Below are 20,069 nucleotides of genomic sequence, written 5' to 3' on the forward strand. Positions count from 1 at the left end.
GTTATGATCGTTAGAAGCGATGTTCAGTCACGGAATCTGATAGACCTGGTGTTTGGAAAATGTGGAGTTAGAAGATGAGTCCACCAAGTTGTTCTTGACTGCCATGTGATGTGGTTGTACAGATTACAAAATTTTATAAGATATAGCTAGATATTTTTAATGATTAGATATCATTTGGACATTTCTGTTTGCTTCTTGATGGTAATATTTGGCAGGAGGTGGCATGCATATGCCTTAGTGAAGTCACTCAGTTGTGTCCAACTCTTTATGACCTTATGGACTGTAGCCCACCAGGCTCCTCCATCCATGGGATTTTCCAGGCAAGAATGCTGGAGTGGGTTTAGCCATTTCCTTCTCCAGGGGATCTTCCTGACCCAGAGATCGAACCCGGGTCTCCCGCATTGTAGGCAGACTCTTTACCGTCTGAGCCACAAGGGAAGCCCTGTATATGCATTCTGCATTCTGCAAATATTTACTTGCCAATAGAAATCCAGAATCTTGAAATAGCCAAGTCTTTGCATACTATTTTCTGCCATTCCCCCCCTTATTTTACAGCTTCCCATCCAGGGTTTGTTACTCCCCTTGTTACAGTTCCTTATCTCTCTTGGTGAAAAGGTGTGGAAGTGAGATTTTCGATTCTACTGTGATTTAGCAGAAGACCTATAACAGGGTCAGTCAGCAGCCATTGTTTTAGTGAAAGCCAATGGACAGATAATTACCTAGTTTATTTAGCCATGATTGCTCAACTACTAGGTGCAGCCTTTTATATCAGTGTAAAAGTTGCTGATTATACTGAATAGGTAAAGGACATTTCTAGATTTATATTTAAGTATTCATTCTCTGGAGAATGTAGCAAATAAAATAGACATGATCCTTGATGATAGATTGAGACTCTTGTTAATTGGAGAGAAGAGCAGTTTAAATGACCAAACAAAATAGAGGGTGGAGGTTCTGAAAGATCCTGCATGATTTTTGCTCCTGTACACTCTCTGACCTCACCCAGTACTTTCCCCACTCACTCTCTCCATTCCAGCCGCTCTGGCTTCTCTATTCTTCCCTGAATACAGACATCCACATTCTCGGTAGGACCTTTGTCCGGCTTTCTAGTGTTGACTTGAAACACTCTCCCCACATATCCACATGACTGGCTCCTTCATTTCCTTCAAGACTCTATGAAAGGTCATTTCATCAGAAGCTTTTTTCCCCCTCACCATCCTAGCTGAAATACTACACTGTCGGGGCCTACTCCTTATGCTGCTTGTTCTTAGCAAATTTTATCATCATGTGTTCGTTATTCTCTGTCTTCTCCCTCTAGCTTGTAAGTTCTATTATTAGAGCAGGGAGTTTATTTTCTTTCTTGTTCAGTCTTTGGTAGTTATAAATTTTCAGAAGTTGAGAGAGATGAACTGAATTATTTAATACCACAAATAAAATTGTACATATCTTAATTCTTTTTGGCTCTATTTCTAACTACATTTTTATTGATCGGAGCTCTATTACTTGGATATTTGCTGACCCTTCTTGAATAGACACGATGTCAAAACTAAAGGCCTTTAGTTGCATATGGTCTCATTAATAAGATGAAGCATTAAATGCTTACCTACAATAACTTAAAAGGACAAAGTCAAATTGGCCATGTCATAGCAGTGTACAGGGTATTAAGTGATCTCAGACTATGAGAGAACCTTAGTGGAGGAAAACCTCTAAAGAAGGTAATAACTGTATTTGAAGAAACAGATGAGTAAGGATTTTATGTAGAGCTTGAAGTATATTCCAGATAGTCAAAGAAGGAAATGTGTAAATTATACAGAAAAAAGAGATTTCTGTGAAATGGAGACAATTAAAGGAGTAGATAACCCTTAATTTTTCTTTTGTACTTGAATAAAAATTGTTACTAAATTCTGATTTTGTATGTGTGTGTATGTGTGTAGCAGAGGAGAGTTGTTTTCCTAATTTGACTGATTGGCATTGTTGGCTTGGAAATAGTGCTTTCCTCCATCACTGAAAGAAATTCCTAGCCCAGTGGCTTGAACTTACAGAAATACTTATTCTTTGAAAATAGGTTGAGTGCTCAAGATAGGTAATACAAGAACAGAAGCAACCTGGGAGAAAGATGAATGAGTTATCTGTATTAACAGTTATATTTGAAATTTATATCCTTATCAGAGAGGTCTACTAAAATGAGCATAGAGAGTTGGTAAAGCATGTAGGTGTCGTCACAGACTCACCTTTGAAATCTAAACAAATTATGCATCCTTTAAGAAAATACCGTTCCATTTTTGTCTGATACAATCAGTAAGATGCCCTCTTTTTCTCAGATTAGCTGTTGAAAAAGGTAAAGCAGCTTCAAGGTCTGGCTTTTAGTTTGAGACCCTCAAGAAAACTTTCCCTAATTAATTGCTTCATAATCCTGGGTTGTAGCCCTCCCCTGTGTGTTCTCCAGCTCCTTGATGCCGCCTTTTATAGTTCTAATCATGCTCTATTACATGTGTATATAGGCCTTCCTCCTATCTAAATTCTGTATCTTTTCCACTGTTAATACTCCCAGTGCTCGACAATAAGGATTTGTTCATGGAGCAGTTGAACGAATGAATAACCTTGTGCTTTCTAGTTTATGACTCGTTGGCAATCTAGTTGTCTGAATTCATGCCCAGTGCATTCTCTTTTGACTAACTTTTTTGTTTTATCCTGGAATATAGACCATACGGTAATATTTTGAGTCTGGTTTGTTTGTTGCAGGTAATGTAGGGGGCACCTTTCAGTAATCTCCATGTCAAATGAGGAGAGTAGTTTGCTGTGAAATAAACTGGCTAAGCTGCCTACCTGGCTGCTGGTGCTTTTACCCCTTACATTAGAAGAGTCTGGTCTGTTTACCAGATAAGATCTTTGGCATGAGTATCTCAGTAAGATATGCCCTTTCCTGGTCTTACTAGTAATGCTATATGAGTTGTTCTGGGTCATTCAATTCAGTGGTAATTGAGTGCCTGACATCTGCTAGACAATGTTTTTAGGTACTTTAGATACTACACAAACAAAAAAGAGCCCTGTCCTCCTTGAACATTGTACAGATAGATAGCAATAAACAATGAGCATGTAAGAGGAAATTGGATAGCATTTAGCAGGCAGTAATGCTGTGGACAAGAAGAAAAGTAGAACAAGGAAGAGGGATTATCGGGCATGTGAGGGCAGGGGGCAGAGACAATTTTCAAAGGGGTGGTAAGGATAGACCTCATTGAGAAGGTGAATTTTAAGGAAAATTTGAAGAAGTACAAAAACTAGACTTGTACATATGTGGGAGAAGAGCATTCCAGGCAGAGGGACAAGCCAGTGCAAAGGTCCTGAGGCAGAAGACTGCGTGCTGTGTTGGAGTTGCAGCAAGGGGACCTGCATGGCTGGAGTAAGGAGGCCAGTGTGGAGCTAAGTGAGCGCAGGGGAGAGAAGCAGATGAAGAAAGGAGAAAGATTACTGGGAACAAGATCCTGGTTCATGTATGGGTTTATCTGCCGCTGAAAGGAATTTTGTCTTTAAGTGAAAGAGAAGCCTTTTGAGAAGAGTGAGATGATCTGTTTTTCATTTTTATAGAATCACTCTATCTGCTCTTTTCATCCAAGAGTCATTGGATGTATTTCAGAAGCATGTCATTACAAATTGTCAATCTTTATGATTATTTTAAATACTTTGTTTTAATATGGATATGCTTCTTTTCCTTTCTGATAATTTCTTTGTCAAATAGGGCCAACAGAAGTAGAAATGCCAAACTATAGATTTTTTTCTGCATAGTTTCTTTCTGATTGTATTATGCTTTAAAGGCGGGGGAGTGGGGGCAGTAGAGTAGGAGTCTTCACAGTTGTATGTTTTCCAAGAAGTGATTAATAAATGAAGCTCTGCAAAGGGTGCTGTCTAGAGTACTGGAAACCGCTTATTGTAGAGTTCTGCCTTTTTGTTGTTATAGTACATTTTACTTGGAGAAGTGATCATTTATGCTTTTTGTAGTTTAAGTTTAAAGGAGACTATCTTCCCAAGAAAAGTGGCAAGCAGAATTTGTATCATCAGGCTGTGAAATCATATTTTCAGCCTTCAGCCTAATAAAGTCCTACTTACTTAATTCCTTTTTAAATGTGGGGGAACTAGATAGCTTTCCAGCTGTTGGTTGGATTTAATTATTGGAAGTGTATGAACACCAATGGGGCTTCCCAGGTGGCGCTTGCCTGCCAATGCAGGAGATGTAAGAGACACAGGGGTTGGGAAGATCCCCTGAAGGAAGGCATGGCAACCCACTCCAGCATTCTGCCTGGAAAATTCCCACGGACAGAGGAGCCTGGTGGGCTATAATTCATAGGGTCACAAAGAGTCAGACATGACTGAAGCCACTTAGCATGCACACGTGCATGAACACCAACAATAATAGGCACGTCTTGACTAAAATGTAATTAAATTTGCTTCCCAGGGACTAATAGTGTAGAAAGTATGTGGCATCTATTAATGCTCCTTTGGGATTGACTTATTTAAAATGTGCCTACCTACATTTTCGTCACACTCCCTTGTTCACTGCTTTTAAAAGTTGACGTGTCTTCCATAAGCATTCGGTAACTTTTCATGACACTTGCTTTTGTCCACTGTTGCAAAATTTATTTCGAAAACCTTGCTGTATGTGATGAGTTGGAAGTTGACAATTGGTTGTCCCGGATTGGTCTTCTGGGCTTCATGGAAGCAACATGTAGTGATTAGGTTAGTTCCTGCCAAACAGGTCTGCCATGAATAATGTGGTTCAGTTGGTTTGACTGGAGCCTAGGAGCAATGTTTGACAATTATTACTGTATAGACTGATTAACCTTATGTACTTACATAATGTCTTGACAGTCTCTTGCTGTCTGGAAATTTTAGTGATAAAATGGATGCGGTCTCTGATGGGAGGGCATTTAAAGGGAATTACATGGTGGTGGAATATTCCAACCAAAAGCATACGCTCTCTCAGGCTGTGCAGTCAGTGGTCTTCTGACTATATAGAATTTCTTGAGTTGTTGGTAACTATTTAAACACAATACTTAGACTTAAAATTACTCTTTGCTTTGGTAATACTGCTTAACACCTGTCTGAACTAGCACTGCCAGTGTAGACTTAAGATCTTTAGGTTTTATTTCAAGACAAATTAAGATAGACTCTAGAGAGAATCACACAGAACAGCATTTCTTCTGTTTACCTTTTCTCCTCAAAAATAAAATATTTTTGAAAGTTGAAAGAATAACCCTCTCACTATTCAGTGTCATAAAATGTAATTATTTGCAAAACAGTCTTATAAAACAAAAGTTGGATTCCCTTTTCCTTAACCTAAGCCTTGCAAATTTTTATAATTGGTATTATGGGTATGGTAACTATTATCCCAGATTTTCTGAGGGAAATCTTGATTCCACAGTATTAACCAGTTTTTCGCAGTGTTCTCATATTTGCTGGGTTGTGTATCAATCTGGGATTAAAAATACAGTGATTGATTAGGATGCTATGTTATGCTAAGTCACCTCAGTCATGTCTGACTCTGTGTGACCCCATAGACGGCAGCCTACCAGGCTCCCCTGTCCCTGGGATTCTCCAGGCAAGAACACTGGAGTGGGTTGCCATTTCCTTCTCCAATGCATGAAACTGAAAAGTCAAAGTGATGTCGCTCAGTCGTGTCCGACTCTTCGCGACCCCATGGACTGCAGCCTACCAGGCTCCTCCGTCCATGGGATTTTCCAGGCAAGAGTACTGGAGTGGGGTGCCATTGCCTTCTTTGGATTGATTAGGATAGAATATTGCAATATTTGTATAACTTAAATCATTCTCTTGACTTAAATTCTGTGTCATCTAGAAGAACTTGGAGGCTGTATGGGCTGTGATTTAAGATCATGGTCTTTGAGATCAGACCAGTTTTGGATTCAGCCCCTGACATGACCTCTCTTTTAACCTTGAACAGATAATATATACTTGTTTTGTCTGTGTTTCTTCCTCTACAAAATGGTAATACTAATAAAACTTACAGAGTTGTTGGGAAGAGTGTATGAGACACAGGCATAATAAATAGTGGTTGGCATGGAATAAGCACTAATGCATTTGGTTATGTTATGTTGAGCTTGGAACATCCCTTAAGTCAGAACAACCTTTATGAAAACATTTCAAAACATCCAGCATAGTTTAAATGACGTTTAGAGTTATCTTTGCTCAAGGCAATATAAACAAACATGCAAGTTTTAAAAATATGAAGTGCTGGACTTCCCTGGTGGTCCAGTGGTTAAGAATCTGCTTTGCAGTGCAGGGGACATGGGTTCGATCCCTGGTCCGGAAGATTCCACATGCCTCCGAGCAGCTAAGCCTGTGCACCACAACTACTAAACCTGTGCTCTGGGGCCGTGTTCTGCAAGAGAAGCCACCACAGTGAGAAGCCTGCACACCGCAGCTAAAGAGGGTAGCCCTCGCTTGCTGCAGTGAGAGAAAGCCCACACAGCAACAGAGATCCAGTTCAGCCAGAAATGCAAGAAATAAATAATTAAAAATCTTTAAATATATATATATATATATGAAGTGCTAAAATCTTAAGGTTACATCTATGCTAAATCCTATTACTCTTCATGAAATTGTGAACTGACCATAATAGCTGAACAGTGAAATTAAGAAATAGGAAAAAAGAATTCTTGTTTGAGGAAAGAAAGTAATAAATATAGTGGGGTGTGTGTGAAGACAGGTCATACACATATATAGCCATGTAAGGCATTAATAGTATATTTAAATTGCTGGCTTGGTTTCTTTTCTTCCAAATTTATCAAAAATAAAAATGGAATTTGCTGGTGTTCCAGTGGTTAGGACTCCACGCTTTCATTACCAAGGCCCTGGGTTCAGTCCTTGGCTGGGGAACTAAGATCCTGTAAGCCATGTGGTGGCCTAAAACAAACAGACAAAAATAACATATTAAAAAAAATAGTAATTGAAGAGAAATGAAATCAGACTCTCTTTTAATAGCTCAGCTGATATACATTCCGCCTCAGGAATGGGTAACGATTCTTCTAGTAGATAAAACCTAACCGAATTTTTAAAAATTCCACTTGTTTAGTACTAAGTGTGGTTTTTATGTTCCCACAGCAGTGTGATACAGTAATGAGTGGGTGGGGCACTGCATCTAGAATATCTGTGGTAAACCTGTTGGGCTTGAATGTCATCATTCCCTAATCCTGTGACGTGAGGACAGGATGAAAAATATGCAGCGCCGCACCTGTGAGGAGAAACTAGAACGTCTGACTGCCTTGTAGATAAAATATTTCATTAAAGTAAGTGCAGGAATATTGTCAGTGGCCAGCATCCTTTTTCCAGTCATTCCTAAAAAAGAAGAGTTATAATTTGAAAATTTAAAGATTTTTTTTTTTTTTTAACCAAAGTGTAGTTGATTTACAATGTTGTGTTAGCTTCTGGTATACAGCAAAGTGATTCAGATATATATAATAGTTTGTATCGGCTAATCCAAAAACTCCTAATTTATCCTTCCCCCCCCTGCCTTTGGTAATCATAAGTTTGTTTTCTATGTCTGTGAGTCTGTTTCTGTTTTGTAAATAAGTTTATTTGAAGATACTCCTATTTTAGACCCTGCAATATGAAGTGGAAAATGTAACAGTGGATTTAAAAATATGGCCATGCATTTAGTTATAGCGTACATTTCTCATGCAATAATATTGTTTTTAAGAAAACTGATGCAAACATGGATATCATTCCAATCTCCATCTTCTCTTTTTTTCTTTAATAATTACTTTTATTTTTGGTTGCACTGGGTCTTTGTTGCTACACTAGGACTTTCTCTACTTGTGGTGAGCAGGTGCTGTTCTTCGTGGTGATACACAGGCTTCTCGTTGTAGTGGCTTCTCTCGGTGTGGAGCACAGCCTCTAGGCATGCAGGCTCTGGTAGTTATGGCTCACAGGCTTTAGTTGCCCATAGGATGTGGGATCTTCCTGGGCCAAGGATCCAACTCGTGTCCCCTGCATTGGCAGGCAGATTTTCATCCACTCTACCACCACAGAAAGTGTGAAAGTGTTAGTCATTCAGTCGTGTCTGACTCTCTGTGACCCTATGGACAGTAGCCCGCCAGGCTCCTCTGTCCATGCTATTCTCCACATAAAAATACTGGAGTAGGTTGTCATGCCGTTTTGCCATACCCTTCTCCAGGGGATCTTCCCAACCCAGGGATCGAACCCAGGTCTCCTGCATTGCAGGCAGATTCTTTACCAACTGAGCCACCAGAGAAGCACCCGCCACCACGGAAGTCCCTGCTTTTTTTTTTTCTCTTGTCTTTAGAGAACCTAGGAAAAGATGGCAAGTTGGAACAAGTATAAAAATTTTTAGAAAAATAGACGACAGGCAGTAAAGTTAGAACAGTGATGTTGAAAATGAGCCCTCCATCAATAGTTACTAAGCTTTTAGCTGTCACTGTGGTACTTATTGGAGAAGGAAATGGCAGCCCACTCTAGTGGTCTTGCTTGGAGAATCCCATGGACGGAGAAGCCTGGTAGGCTGCAGTCCATGGGGTCGCACGGAGTTGGACACGACTGAAGCGACTTAGCAGCAGCAGCAGTGGTACTTATTGAGTGGACTTCTGATAGTCTTATGAAGATCAGAGCTTCCTTAAGGTTCTGGATTATTGTATAACTCTCCATTAATTTTTAGGTACCTGGTGACCCATCTCATGGGGGCAGATCTGAACAACATCGTGAAATGTCAGAAGCTTACAGATGACCATGTTCAGTTCCTTATCTACCAGATTCTCAGAGGTCTCAAGGTACAGACTAATAATTTTCAGAAATGAATTCTCCCTCCTTCCCTTCTATTTAGGGCTTAAGGGAAAACAAACAAGACTTTTCTCATGGAAGATTTAAAATACGATAATCACAAGTACAATCGTAGTATAATGAACCCCTGTGTTTACTCAGCAACCACAATTACCAAAATACAGCTAATCTTGTTCCTTTCCTATTCCCCTAAACCCTGGATTATTTTAAGGCAAGTCTAGACCTCATATCGGTCCACCCCCTTGATACTTCTATATAGGCATGTCTGAGAGTTAAGGTCTCTTCATTACATCTAAACAGTAATAATAATTTCTTGATATAATCTGATATCTGTTGAGTGTCATGTTGAAACTTTGAAAATATCCTCAAAGGGGTTAATTTGAGGGTTAAAAGGGGGGGCGGGTGGGAATATCCTCAAAGGGGTTAATTTAAAAACAGTGTTTTTAAATTAAACCCCCTTTAATATTTAGCAACTTTGAGTCCTTATTGTGCTCTAGAGCACCCACCAGAAAATAGGTTGAAAGCTGTATTTCACTCATACTCCAGCTCTATGAATAGAGTTGATGGTACAGAAATCATAGTTATGGTCAGAGTATAGACTACTGATAATTACTTGTTCTGATTTCTAATCCTGCTCTTAATCCTAGCATTATTGACTCATAAAAAAGTAAAAATGCACTTCAGATATGTCATATAATATGATACGAGGTTGGAGATAACTTTTTCTTTCACTGATTATTTTTGTGTGTGTGTGTGCTTTTTCACAGTATATACATTCAGCCGACATAATTCACAGGGTAGGTATTGTATTTTGATTACATTATTGGGATGGTCAGTGGGGAGATAGCAAGATCCTAGTCTAAGTATTTTAGCTATTGAAATATTGACTGATTGCAACTTTACTCTAGGTTTAAACTAAGTAAAGAAAGAGGATGTATAGGTTTTTTGTTTTGTTTTACCTATTTAAGGCTAATTAGAACTAGGTAGTGACTATAGAATGGAAATTGTTTGTAGCTGGATCAAGTCTTTTATGTTTAGCTCTTCATCATTACCTTTAGGGAGAGAATTCATCAAGCATCATAAAGTTGATCCTGTCCTCTCTTGCTTCCTAGGACCTAAAACCTAGTAATCTAGCTGTGAATGAAGACTGTGAGCTGAAGGTAGGATGAAGTGACACTGGTAATTGTTTGTTTCACTTTGTAATTATATGTTTGACTAGCCAGGCAAATTTATAAAGGGAATGAATTTATAAAGCCATGACTTTTTATCTGGAACTTCATATTATATTGTCCTTAGGAATATCATTAGACTTTGAAATTTAAACTGGAGATTTATTTAGTAAGCTTTAGTTTGAGTGATATTGAAGGTAGTATCAGGTATCTTGTTTTCATTCTAAAATGAAGTTAAATTAGAAATTTAATATATTAGTGATAAAAAAGGAGAATTATAGTATGAATATCAAGAAAGCAGTCCTCTTGAGATAAAGCTGGTTTTAGAAAAGGCAGAGGAACCAGGGATCAAATTGCCAACAGCCGCTGGATCATGGAAAAAGCAAGAGAGTTCCAGAAAAACATCTATTTCTGCTTTATTGACTATGCCAAAGCCTTTGACTGTGTGGATCACAATAAACTGTGGAAAATTCTTCAAGAGATGGGAATACCAGACCACCTGACTTGCCTCTTGAGAAACCTGTATGCAGGTCAGAAAGCAACAGTTAGAACTGGACATGGAACAACAGACTGGTTCCAAATAGGAAAAGGAGTACGTCAAGGCTGTATATTGTCACCCTGTTTACTTAACTTATATGCAGAGTACATCATGAGAGACGCTGGACTGGAAGAAACACAAGCTGGAATCAAGATTGCCGGGAGAAATATCAATAACCTCAGATATGCAGATGACACCACCCTTATGGCAGAAAGTGAAGAGGAACTCAAAAGCCTCTTGATGAAAGTGAAAGTGGAGAGTGAAAAAGTTGGCTTAAAGCTCAACATTCAGAAAATGAAGATCATGGCATCCGGTCCCATCAGTTCATGGGAAATAGATGGGGAAACAGTGTCAGACTTTATTTTTTTGGGCTCCAAAATCACAGCAAATGGTGACTGCAGCCATGAAATTAAAAGACGCTTACTCCTTGGAAGAAAAGTTATGACCAACCTAGATAGCATATTCAAAAGCAGAGACATTGCTTTGCCAACAAAGGTCCGTCTAGTCAAGGCTATGGTTTTTCCTGTGGTCATGTATGGATGTGAGAGTTGGACTGTGAAGAAGGCTGAGTGCGGAAGAATTGATGCTTTTGAACGGTGGTCCTGGAGAAGACTCTTGAGAGTCCCTTGGACTGCAAGGAGATCCAACCAGTCCATTCTGAAGGAGATCAGCAGTGGGATTTCTTTGGAAGGAATGATGCTAAAGCTGAAACTCCAGTACTTTGGCCACCTCATGTGAAGAGTTGACTCATTGGAAAAGACTCTGATGCTGGGAGGGATTGGGGGCAGGAGAAGAAGGGGACGACATAGGATGAGATGGCTGGATGGCATCACTGACTCGATGGACGTGAGTCTGAGTGAACTCTGGGAGTTGGTGCTGGACAGGGATGCCTGGCCTGCTGCGATTCATGGGGTTGCAAAGAGTCGGACATGACTGAGCGACTGATCTGATCTGAAGAGAAAAAAAAAGGCAGAAACCCACTCTTTCAAAATAATTCAAACAAGAGATAATCTATAAAGAGCAAGCAGCTCTGGAATTTTTTTCTTTGTTTCATTTCTCATGTTACTCAATTATTTGGAAACAAAATTTACAATAAAATGCAACTTTTTAAGTGTACATATGAAAATTTTTATAGCTCTGTAACCAACACAATTATGATAAAGAACATATCCATCACTCCAGAAAGTTCCCTTGTGCCCCTTCCTAGCTAGTCCCCACCCCTCTACGCCTACTTTAGACGACCACTGATCTGCTTTCTGACACTAGATTTATCTTTTCTGGAGTTTCATACAAGTGGAATCATACAGTATTTTTCTGTGTGTGTCTGACTTTCGCTTAGTGCAGTATTATTGAGATCCATCTGTATTGTGTGTATCAGTAGTTTATTCCTTTTTGTTGCCAAGTAGATCCATTTTATGACTGTACTACAGTTTGTTTATCTATCACCTGTTTATAGACAGGGCTTCCTTGGTGGCTCAGCCATAAATAACCCACCTGTCAGTGCAGGAGACACGGGTTCAATTCCTGGGTCTGGGTCGGGAAGATCCCCTGGAGAAGGAAATGACAACCCAGTCCGGTATTCTTATCTGGGAAACACCATGGACTGAGGAGCCTGGCGGGCTGCAGTCCATGGGATTGCAAAAGAAGCAGAAACAACTTGGCAAGTAAACAAGACAACTGATAGACACAAGTGCTTTTCCCCTCAGAGCTGTGTAAAGCTGCTGTGACTATTCGTGTTCGTGTGGAACATATATTTTAATTGCTCTTGGATAAGTGCAAAAGCAGAGCATTTTTGTTTCATTTTTTTGTAATTTCATTTTTTTTTTTTAAATTCTTGCTGTGTTCCCCATGCATTCTAAGCACGGACCAGGAAATATGTTATGCAGATGCTTTGTTGTTCTTGCTTTTTATTATGTACTACAGTTTTTTCTCTCCTGCTTTACAAGCCTTAAGAGTTGGACTGTTCAGTGCCTGATTGCTCTTTTCTCATTAGATCTTGGATTTCGGACTGGCTCGACATACAGATGATGAAATGACAGGCTATGTGGCCACCAGGTGGTACAGGGCTCCTGAGATCATGCTGAACTGGATGCATTACAACCAGACAGGTACTCCTTGAACTGGTTACTTAGGGCCTTATTGATACCATGTTAGGTATATTTGGGGTTCCCAGAAGTGGAGATGGGGGAGTAGGAGGGAACATTCTTTTTCTTCCCTCAGGAAACATTTAAGTCTACAAAAAGAGGATATTTCAGTTGCTCAGAGAAAGTAGGGTTTTTCAGACTCTGTGATTTAATTGGCTTTTTACTTATTTTGAACATATTCTTTCATATTCATATTCTACCTGAAGACATTGGGTTCATAATATTAACTTTCAATATTACTTGGGAGAATCCACCATTTCTACCAGTAAGAAACCTTTGCCCCTTTGTGAACAGCTTATTTCTCTTGCCGTAACTGTGTTTTGACCTAGCCCACCTATGAAGCCCTTTAATTTTGGTGAAGGTTTTAGCTTATTTATTTGTATAAAAATGTTGAGTATGAGTGTTGAACTTCAGATACCTTAAATATTAATTAGAGTGTTTCAGCCCCAGCTGTAGTTCATTTGTAGCCAAGTTTGATAAGAGTGACTTTGTATATACTTTTATTTCTCTTTAATTTTGCCAGTTGATATTTGGTCAGTGGGATGCATAATGGCCGAGCTGTTGACTGGAAGAACGTTGTTTCCTGGTACAGACCGTATCCTTTAAAAAGTTTTGGGTTCTTGTTTCTTGTCTGTATTTTAGTGTCCATGGAAGTGTATCGCTTTTACCTGTCTCTTGGAAGGACTTAACGTTACTTGTTTCTGTCGTCCATTGTGAGATCTGCCCTCCTGCAGAGTATCTTGCCTTGCCAAGAAAGAGGCTGCAATTTACTTTTATGATTTGGAAAAGTTCCTCATAATCTGGCAAACCTTTAAAATCTTTCATATGTCCCCTTTTTTGCTGCAGGTTCCTTATTAATCTTCCCACAGCCATTCTGCAACTGAGTATGTTGGTGAGAAGTTCTAAACCTCAATGACTGGTTTAGTCTGTCTGTACCAACACTCAGTGAGCACAAGATAACCATTTATAAATCAGGGATATCTTGCTTTTATATTTGGTTTATGTATTTAAAAGGCTGTATTTGGTTCTTGTAATGATACACTTGCTGACTTCTTATATTTGTTGCTTAAAAACAAATAAAATAAAATAAAAACAAAAACAAATAAAAGCAAGAAGATAAGGTCACCCTGTCGTGTACCTTTATCTCCCCTCAGCATGACTTTGTTTTTATCCCAGATTGTAGCCAAACCTTAATTTACTTCCAGATTTATTGTCTAGTCTATAGTTTATCACAACCCCTTTATTTTAGTCCCTTTTCTATCTGCTGCATGCCCATTTCACAGTTTAGTAATAATATCATCAAAATGTGATTTGTCGTAACCCTCATCAGTTCCACTTGGGGAAGATGTTTAGGCAAGAAAACATTTTTAAATTTATATCTAGAATTAGATCTGAAGATTTTTGTTAAATTCATTTACTCGCCCTCCACCAGTTTGGTTGAGCATTTAGAGATGCTGCCGTTTCCTGTGTTCTATCACAGTTAGAGACCTAAAAGCTGTTTTAGCATCTCACCTAAGCAGACACACTGAGTTTATAAACCAGAATGTCAGTTCACTGGCTTACAGTTGGGATCATACTTCTGGGGTGACTGTGATGTTCATTTCACCAATCCACGTATTCTAACTGTCTTCTGCTAGAATGTATTTTGCTAATGAACTGAAAATGAAAAGCCTCTTCCCTCAGCTGTCAATTTCCCTCTGAATATTACTGGATTGATACAGAGTATAATTTCCCTATATGGCTCACCTTATTCCTTCTCATCCCTGGATTCTAATTTTAATACCTAATGTTTCCCCTTTATCCTTTGTTTCATTTACCTTATACCTGTTTCTTAGAAATTTGACATACACATTATAGTCTAAGCTAAGAGAATGAGGGACAGTTTGTGATTTTCCTTTTCCTCTGAGTTGCATTCTTTACTCTGTCTTCCTGAGCATTCTGCTCTGATGTTCTTCTCTGTTCCTCTTGCCCCTTCCTTTCCTTTATTTCCGTATGTCCATCTACAGTTGGTCGCAGACACTCATACCTGCTCTCCACCAGTTTGGTTGAGCTGTCCAACCAAACTGTCCAACCAAGCTGTCCACCACAAAGTGGTGGAGAGACACGGACAGTAAAGCATGCTAGTTAAGAGCACGTGTTCTGGAATCAGACTTCCAGGGTTGATATTACTTAGCTCTTTTACTTCCGGCCCTCTGACTTTGAGCCAGTTGTGTAACCTCAGTCTCTTGGTTTCCTTAACTGTAAAATGCTGATCATAGTACATACCTCATGTGAGAATTCAGTGAGATGACCTGGAAAGGACTGGGAGCAGGGCCTGCCAGTAGATGTTAGCCATCATCCTCATCAGTGATCTTTGGGAAGAGTTTCTCCCCTTCACCTTCCCACTTTATTGTCTACTTAAAAATCATTAAAGGCTGTGTTTTTTTGTTTTATTAAAGTTTTTTTAACAGCTAGTAAAGAATGGATCCCCTTGACAGGCTACTGGTATAAAGGTTTCAAAGCAGTTGTGATTGCCTTTGGTTCTGTCTCATTACAGGTGCCCATTGATGGATCAACCCTTTTAAAATGCTAACTTTTGGCCTCTGTAAGAAGTGTTCCTTTTTATGCATACTTCTTTTCCCTCTATGAGCTTTGGGAAGAAAACCTAGCATTTAAGCTTTTTACTAGGAGATTCTCTTTTTTAATACATGAGAATTCTTTTCAAAATTTTTATTTTAGTAATACACTGTTCCTTTTCTACTTGGTTCCTTTTCAGGCAGATGTTCTCCTGGATCAGGAAACTTGAATTTGGGAGATTTGTATTTGTAATATGTATAACTCCCTTCTTGTCAGTTGCTACCTGTGTGGATGTAGCTTTGATTGCCTGACAAGGGGAGAGGAAAGTGTTTTCTGTTACTTTTTCAAGTCCCCAGTTGATTCTACTATGCATCCAGTGTTGAGTACAACTAGAGTTTTAACCAAGTTGAATTTTAGTTTTAATCTTTCAGACTGAAAGTTACTTAGTAGTTTTTCCTCTTTTTTTTTAGGTACTGATGAGATAAAAGTTAAGAATCTAGAATTATCCACTTGGGGATCTAGAAAGATGCTAAGAAACATCTAGTTGGGCCCCCTGTTTTTATAGATGAGGAAGCTATAAGAACCCAGAAAAGATGGATACGAATGTATCTGACTCAGGTCTCCGTTTCTTTCCAATATTCTATCTGTTGCCTATTCTCCTAATTTCTAAAACTCATTCTCTTAAAACCTTTGCAGAATGTGCTGGCCCCACACACTCTTCTGTTGCTCAGAAAGGCACACAGCTACTGCCTATTTATGATTTTAAAATGCAGCTGAATGCCAAGGCAGCCTCTAGAGTTTGCTCTTTACTTGAGTACACAGTTCTCTCCCTGTTTTCCTCATTTATTATTCATCTTGCATTTGAAACTGGTGGTTTTAGCTTCTAGATAAGAACCATCTAATAGAACTTTCTGTGGTCTTACAAGTAGTTTATTTATATACTGTCCAGTATGGTGGCTGGTAGCTACCAGCCACATGTGGCTGTAGAACACTTAAAATGTGGCCAGTGGAACTTAGAAGCTGAATTAAAAATATTTTTGTAGTCAAGTGTTTTCACATATAATTTGCCACTTTATTTTTTTATTGTGGTAAAATAAACATAACATGAAATTTACCATCTTAATCCTTTTAAAGTATACAATCCAGTGGCACTAATTACATCCATAAATCTGTGCATCTGTCTATGTCCAAAACATTTTCATCGCCCCTAACAGAAGCTGTACCCATTAAACAAAAACTTCCTATTCCCTCTTATAGCCTCTCATTACCTCTCTTCTACTTTCTGTCTCTAAGAATTTGTTTATTCTAAAAATTTAATATTAAGTGGGCTCACAGAATATTTGTGTTCTTGTGTCTGAACTATTTCACTTAGCACGTTTTCAGGGCTCATCCATATTGTAACATGGATCAACCTTCATTCTTTTTTTATGATGAATACTATCCCCTGTGTGGCTATACCATATTTTATTTACCCATTCATGTGCTTACAGACGCTCGGTTGTTTCCCCCTTTGGCTGCTGTGGGTAGTGCTGCAGGGAACACTGACGTGCAGCTACCTCTCTGCGTTCCCCTTGTCGCTTCTGTTGGCTGTGTATCTAGGAGTGGAATTGCTGGGTCATGAGGTTACTCTGTGTGTAGCTTTTTTGAGGAGCAGAGCAGTCGTTGTTTGTCTCAGCAGTTTCACTGTTTTACATGCCCACCAGTGATGAATGGGCAGTTTCTCCGTATCTTCACCAACAGCTGTTTCTTCCTCCCTCCCTCCCTCCCTTCCATCCTGCTTTTTAAAATTATAGCCATCCTAGAGATACCAGGTGGAATCTCTTTGTGGTTTTAATTTGCATTTCCTTAATGACTAATGATGTTGAGTATCTTTTCCTATGTTTATTGTTGGTATGTCTTCTTTGGAAAAATACTTGTTTGAGACCTTTACCCACCTTTTACTTGGGTTGTCTTTTTGTTGTTGAGTTTTAGGAGTTCTTTATATATTCTGTAAATTAAGCCTTCTTCACCAGATATGCGATATGCAAATATTTTCTCCCATTTTGTGGGCTGTCTATTCATTTTTTTAATAATGTCGTTTGATGTACAAAGGTTTTTTTTAAATGAAGTTCCAATATATTTTTTCTTTTGTGTTCATGTTTTTGGTGTCATTTCTAAGAGTGTATTACCAAATTCAAGGTTGTGAAGATTTACTGCATTTTCTACTAAGAATTTTTTGTGTGTATCTCCTATATTTAGGTTTCTAGTTCATTCTGAGTTAATTTTTGTATGTGATGTGAGGTTGGGGTCCAGCTTTATACTTTTGCATATGGACATTCAGTTGTCCCAGGACCATTTTTTGAAGATTATTTTTTTTTCCATTGAATAGGTTAGGCACTCTTGTCAAAGATCAGTTCTATTCCATTGGTCCGAATATCTACCCTTATAGCAGTACCACACTGCTTTGATTATGGTAGCTTTATAGTAAGTAAGTAAGTCCTTCAACTTTGTTCCCGTTTTCAAGATTTTTTTTTTTTTTTTTTTTGGCACTTTGGGCTCCCTTATAATTTTATATGAATTTGAGGATAGGCTTGAAACATGTCTACCAAGAAGGCTGAATTTTATTTATTTACCATTTTTGACTGTGCTGGGTCTTTGTTGCTGCACTGGCTTTTCTCTAGTTGCTGAAAGTGGGGCTACTCTTCGTGTTTGGGGGGGCTTCCCATTGTGGTGGCTTCTCATTGCAGAGCATGGGCTCTGGGGCATACAGGCTTCAGAAGTTACTGCCCATGGGCTTAGCAGTTGTGGCTCCCAGGCAGTAGAGCACAGGCTTAATAGTGATGACACATGGACTTAGTTGCTCTCTGGTGTATTTCTTTCAGTGATGTTTTATAATTTTCAGTGGACAAGTTTTTTACCTCTTTAGTTAAATTTATTTTTAGGTATTTTCCTAATGTCTGTAAGATGCTATTTTAAATGGAATTGCTTTCTTAATTTTCTTTTTGATTTGTTCAGTGTTGGTGTATAAAAAACACAACTGATTTTTATTTGTTGATCATGTACCCTGCAACTTTCCATAGTTGAAAGCTGAGAACTCTGGTAGCTTTCTTGTGGATTCTTTGGTTTTTCTACATGTAAGATCATGTCATCTGCAAATAGAGAGTTTTACTTCTTCTTTTCCAATTTAGATGCTTTTATTTTTTTCCTCTTATATAGTTTCTCTAGTGAGAACTTCCAGTACAGGGTTGAATAGCAGTACTGAAAGTGGGCAGCTTTGTCTTGTTCTTATCTTTCAGTCTTTCACCACTGAGTATAATTTAGCTCTGCATTTTTCATAAATACTCTTTATCATGGCAAGGAGTTCTATTCATAGTTTTATGAGTGTTGATCTGAATTTTAAATTTTATTAGATTTCATTTAGATTACATTAAAATTTAATCACGTGACTCTTGATATTTTATGCAGTTTTAGATCTCTGCAAGTCATCTTCCCATTCTACTTTTTTTCTCTCTTTTTTTTCCCCTCTGTGATTAGTCTTCTTGATAGAATCTTCTTTTGGGGTTACATGGCTTGCAGGATCTTAGTTCCCCAACTAGGGGATCAAACCCAGGCCCCAGCAGTGAAAGTACAAGTCCTAACCACTGGAGTCTAGGGAATTCCCAAGATTCCTTTGTTACTAGTTGTTAATAATCCTTAGCATTTCCCTAAAGAGATAAGATACACTAATTTTTGTCTTAAAGCTAATTATATTTAAGAGTGGAGCCCTTCCTCATTGGTCTAGTTGACTATATATCTCGAGTGGACACACCCGAGAGAACTTTATATTAGAAGAGAGTGAGGACCCAGAATGTGTTCTTCAGGTATAGTGCTAACTTATTTCGAAAGCCACTGGTTCTGAAAAGAGTAAGCCAGTTAGGAAATGTTATTACTCACGCTTAACAGTCTGCAGCCTACGGAAGAGAGAGAGTTTCATGACCCTATGACCTGTCAAATACTGTTTTCCCTTCCAGAGATCTCAGCCTTGGCTTACTATTGTTTTCCTTTTCTAGGTAATCAAATGAATTTCCTTCATGTGTAAAACTTTTCTTTGCTTCTTTCATTTTTATAGAAATGGCACTCTTAAGACATTAACTAAGATAATGGGGTTCTTGCCATCAGCTTGCTGCTCTACTCCATAATGAATTTTCTGTGTATCTGTTCCTTAATTCTAGTTCATTTATTTCTTCTTTTGATTTTTTTCAAACATTTTATGAACTACTTCAGACACACAAAAAGATAAGAAATAATAAATGAACACCTGTGTTTATGTAGCCCAGATTACAAGATAAAATATTGCCAGTAGAGCCAAAACTTTTGTATATCCCCCTTCCTGTCACAACTACCCCTCTCTTTCAGACGCTGGTTTCAAATAGTCTCTCATTAAAAAAAACAACAACACAGTTTTCCTTCAGACACCAAAAGCAAGTGTCCTAATGTTTAAGAAGAAAAATACTAGGTTACTTCTTGCCTTTTCTTTTCTAACTTGAGATTGTATTCCCCCATTTGAAAAGGCTGGAATTCTCAGGTTTCTCCACAAACCTAAAGCACCTTAAGAAATCTTCCATGTATGACAGTGAAAATGACTATTTGATGACTGAGAAGAGAAGGAAATAGGCTAAGTCCCATTCTGGTCCATCCTGTCTGTCACCAGGAGAATTTCCACAGGTCAGTGTTCCACCTTTGCCGCGTGGATTTTTTTTAAAACTGCTGCTCTTAAGCAGCCATAGTCTCAGGTTCTGCAAATGGTCCTTTTATTTATCTATTTTGATACCGCTTATGAGCAGCACTTTTTAAAAAATCCACGAGGCAAAGGTGGAACACTGACCTGTGAAAATTCTTCTG

At 38.6% G+C, this 20,069-nt stretch overlaps 1 protein-coding gene across 5 annotated transcripts in view; it reads left to right on the forward strand.

Annotated features, from left to right (window-relative positions):
• Positions 1-20,069, forward strand: part of MAPK14 (mitogen-activated protein kinase 14) — a 76,808-nt gene that overhangs the window by 38,335 nt on the left and 18,404 nt on the right. For all 5 annotated transcript variants that reach the window (XR_015153079.1, XR_015153080.1, XM_086371344.1 and 2 more), the window contains exons 4-8: positions 8,681-8,792; positions 9,570-9,599; positions 9,915-9,962; positions 12,503-12,617; positions 13,177-13,248. Coding sequence is in view for 3 of the 5 variants with exons in the window: in XM_086371344.1 (XP_086227470.1) it covers positions 8,681-8,792; positions 9,570-9,599; positions 9,915-9,962; positions 12,503-12,617; positions 13,177-13,248 (377 nt within the window). In the remaining 2 variants the exon portion in view is untranslated. The remainder of the gene's footprint in view (positions 1-8,680; positions 8,793-9,569; positions 9,600-9,914; positions 9,963-12,502; positions 12,618-13,176; positions 13,249-20,069) is intronic.

Source organism: Bos grunniens, chromosome 23 (assembly GCF_055505025.1).
Source record: "Bos grunniens cultivar Pamir isolate PY7600 chromosome 23, Bosgru_T2T1.0, whole genome shotgun sequence".
NCBI lineage: Eukaryota > Metazoa > Chordata > Mammalia > Artiodactyla > Bovidae > Bos > Bos grunniens.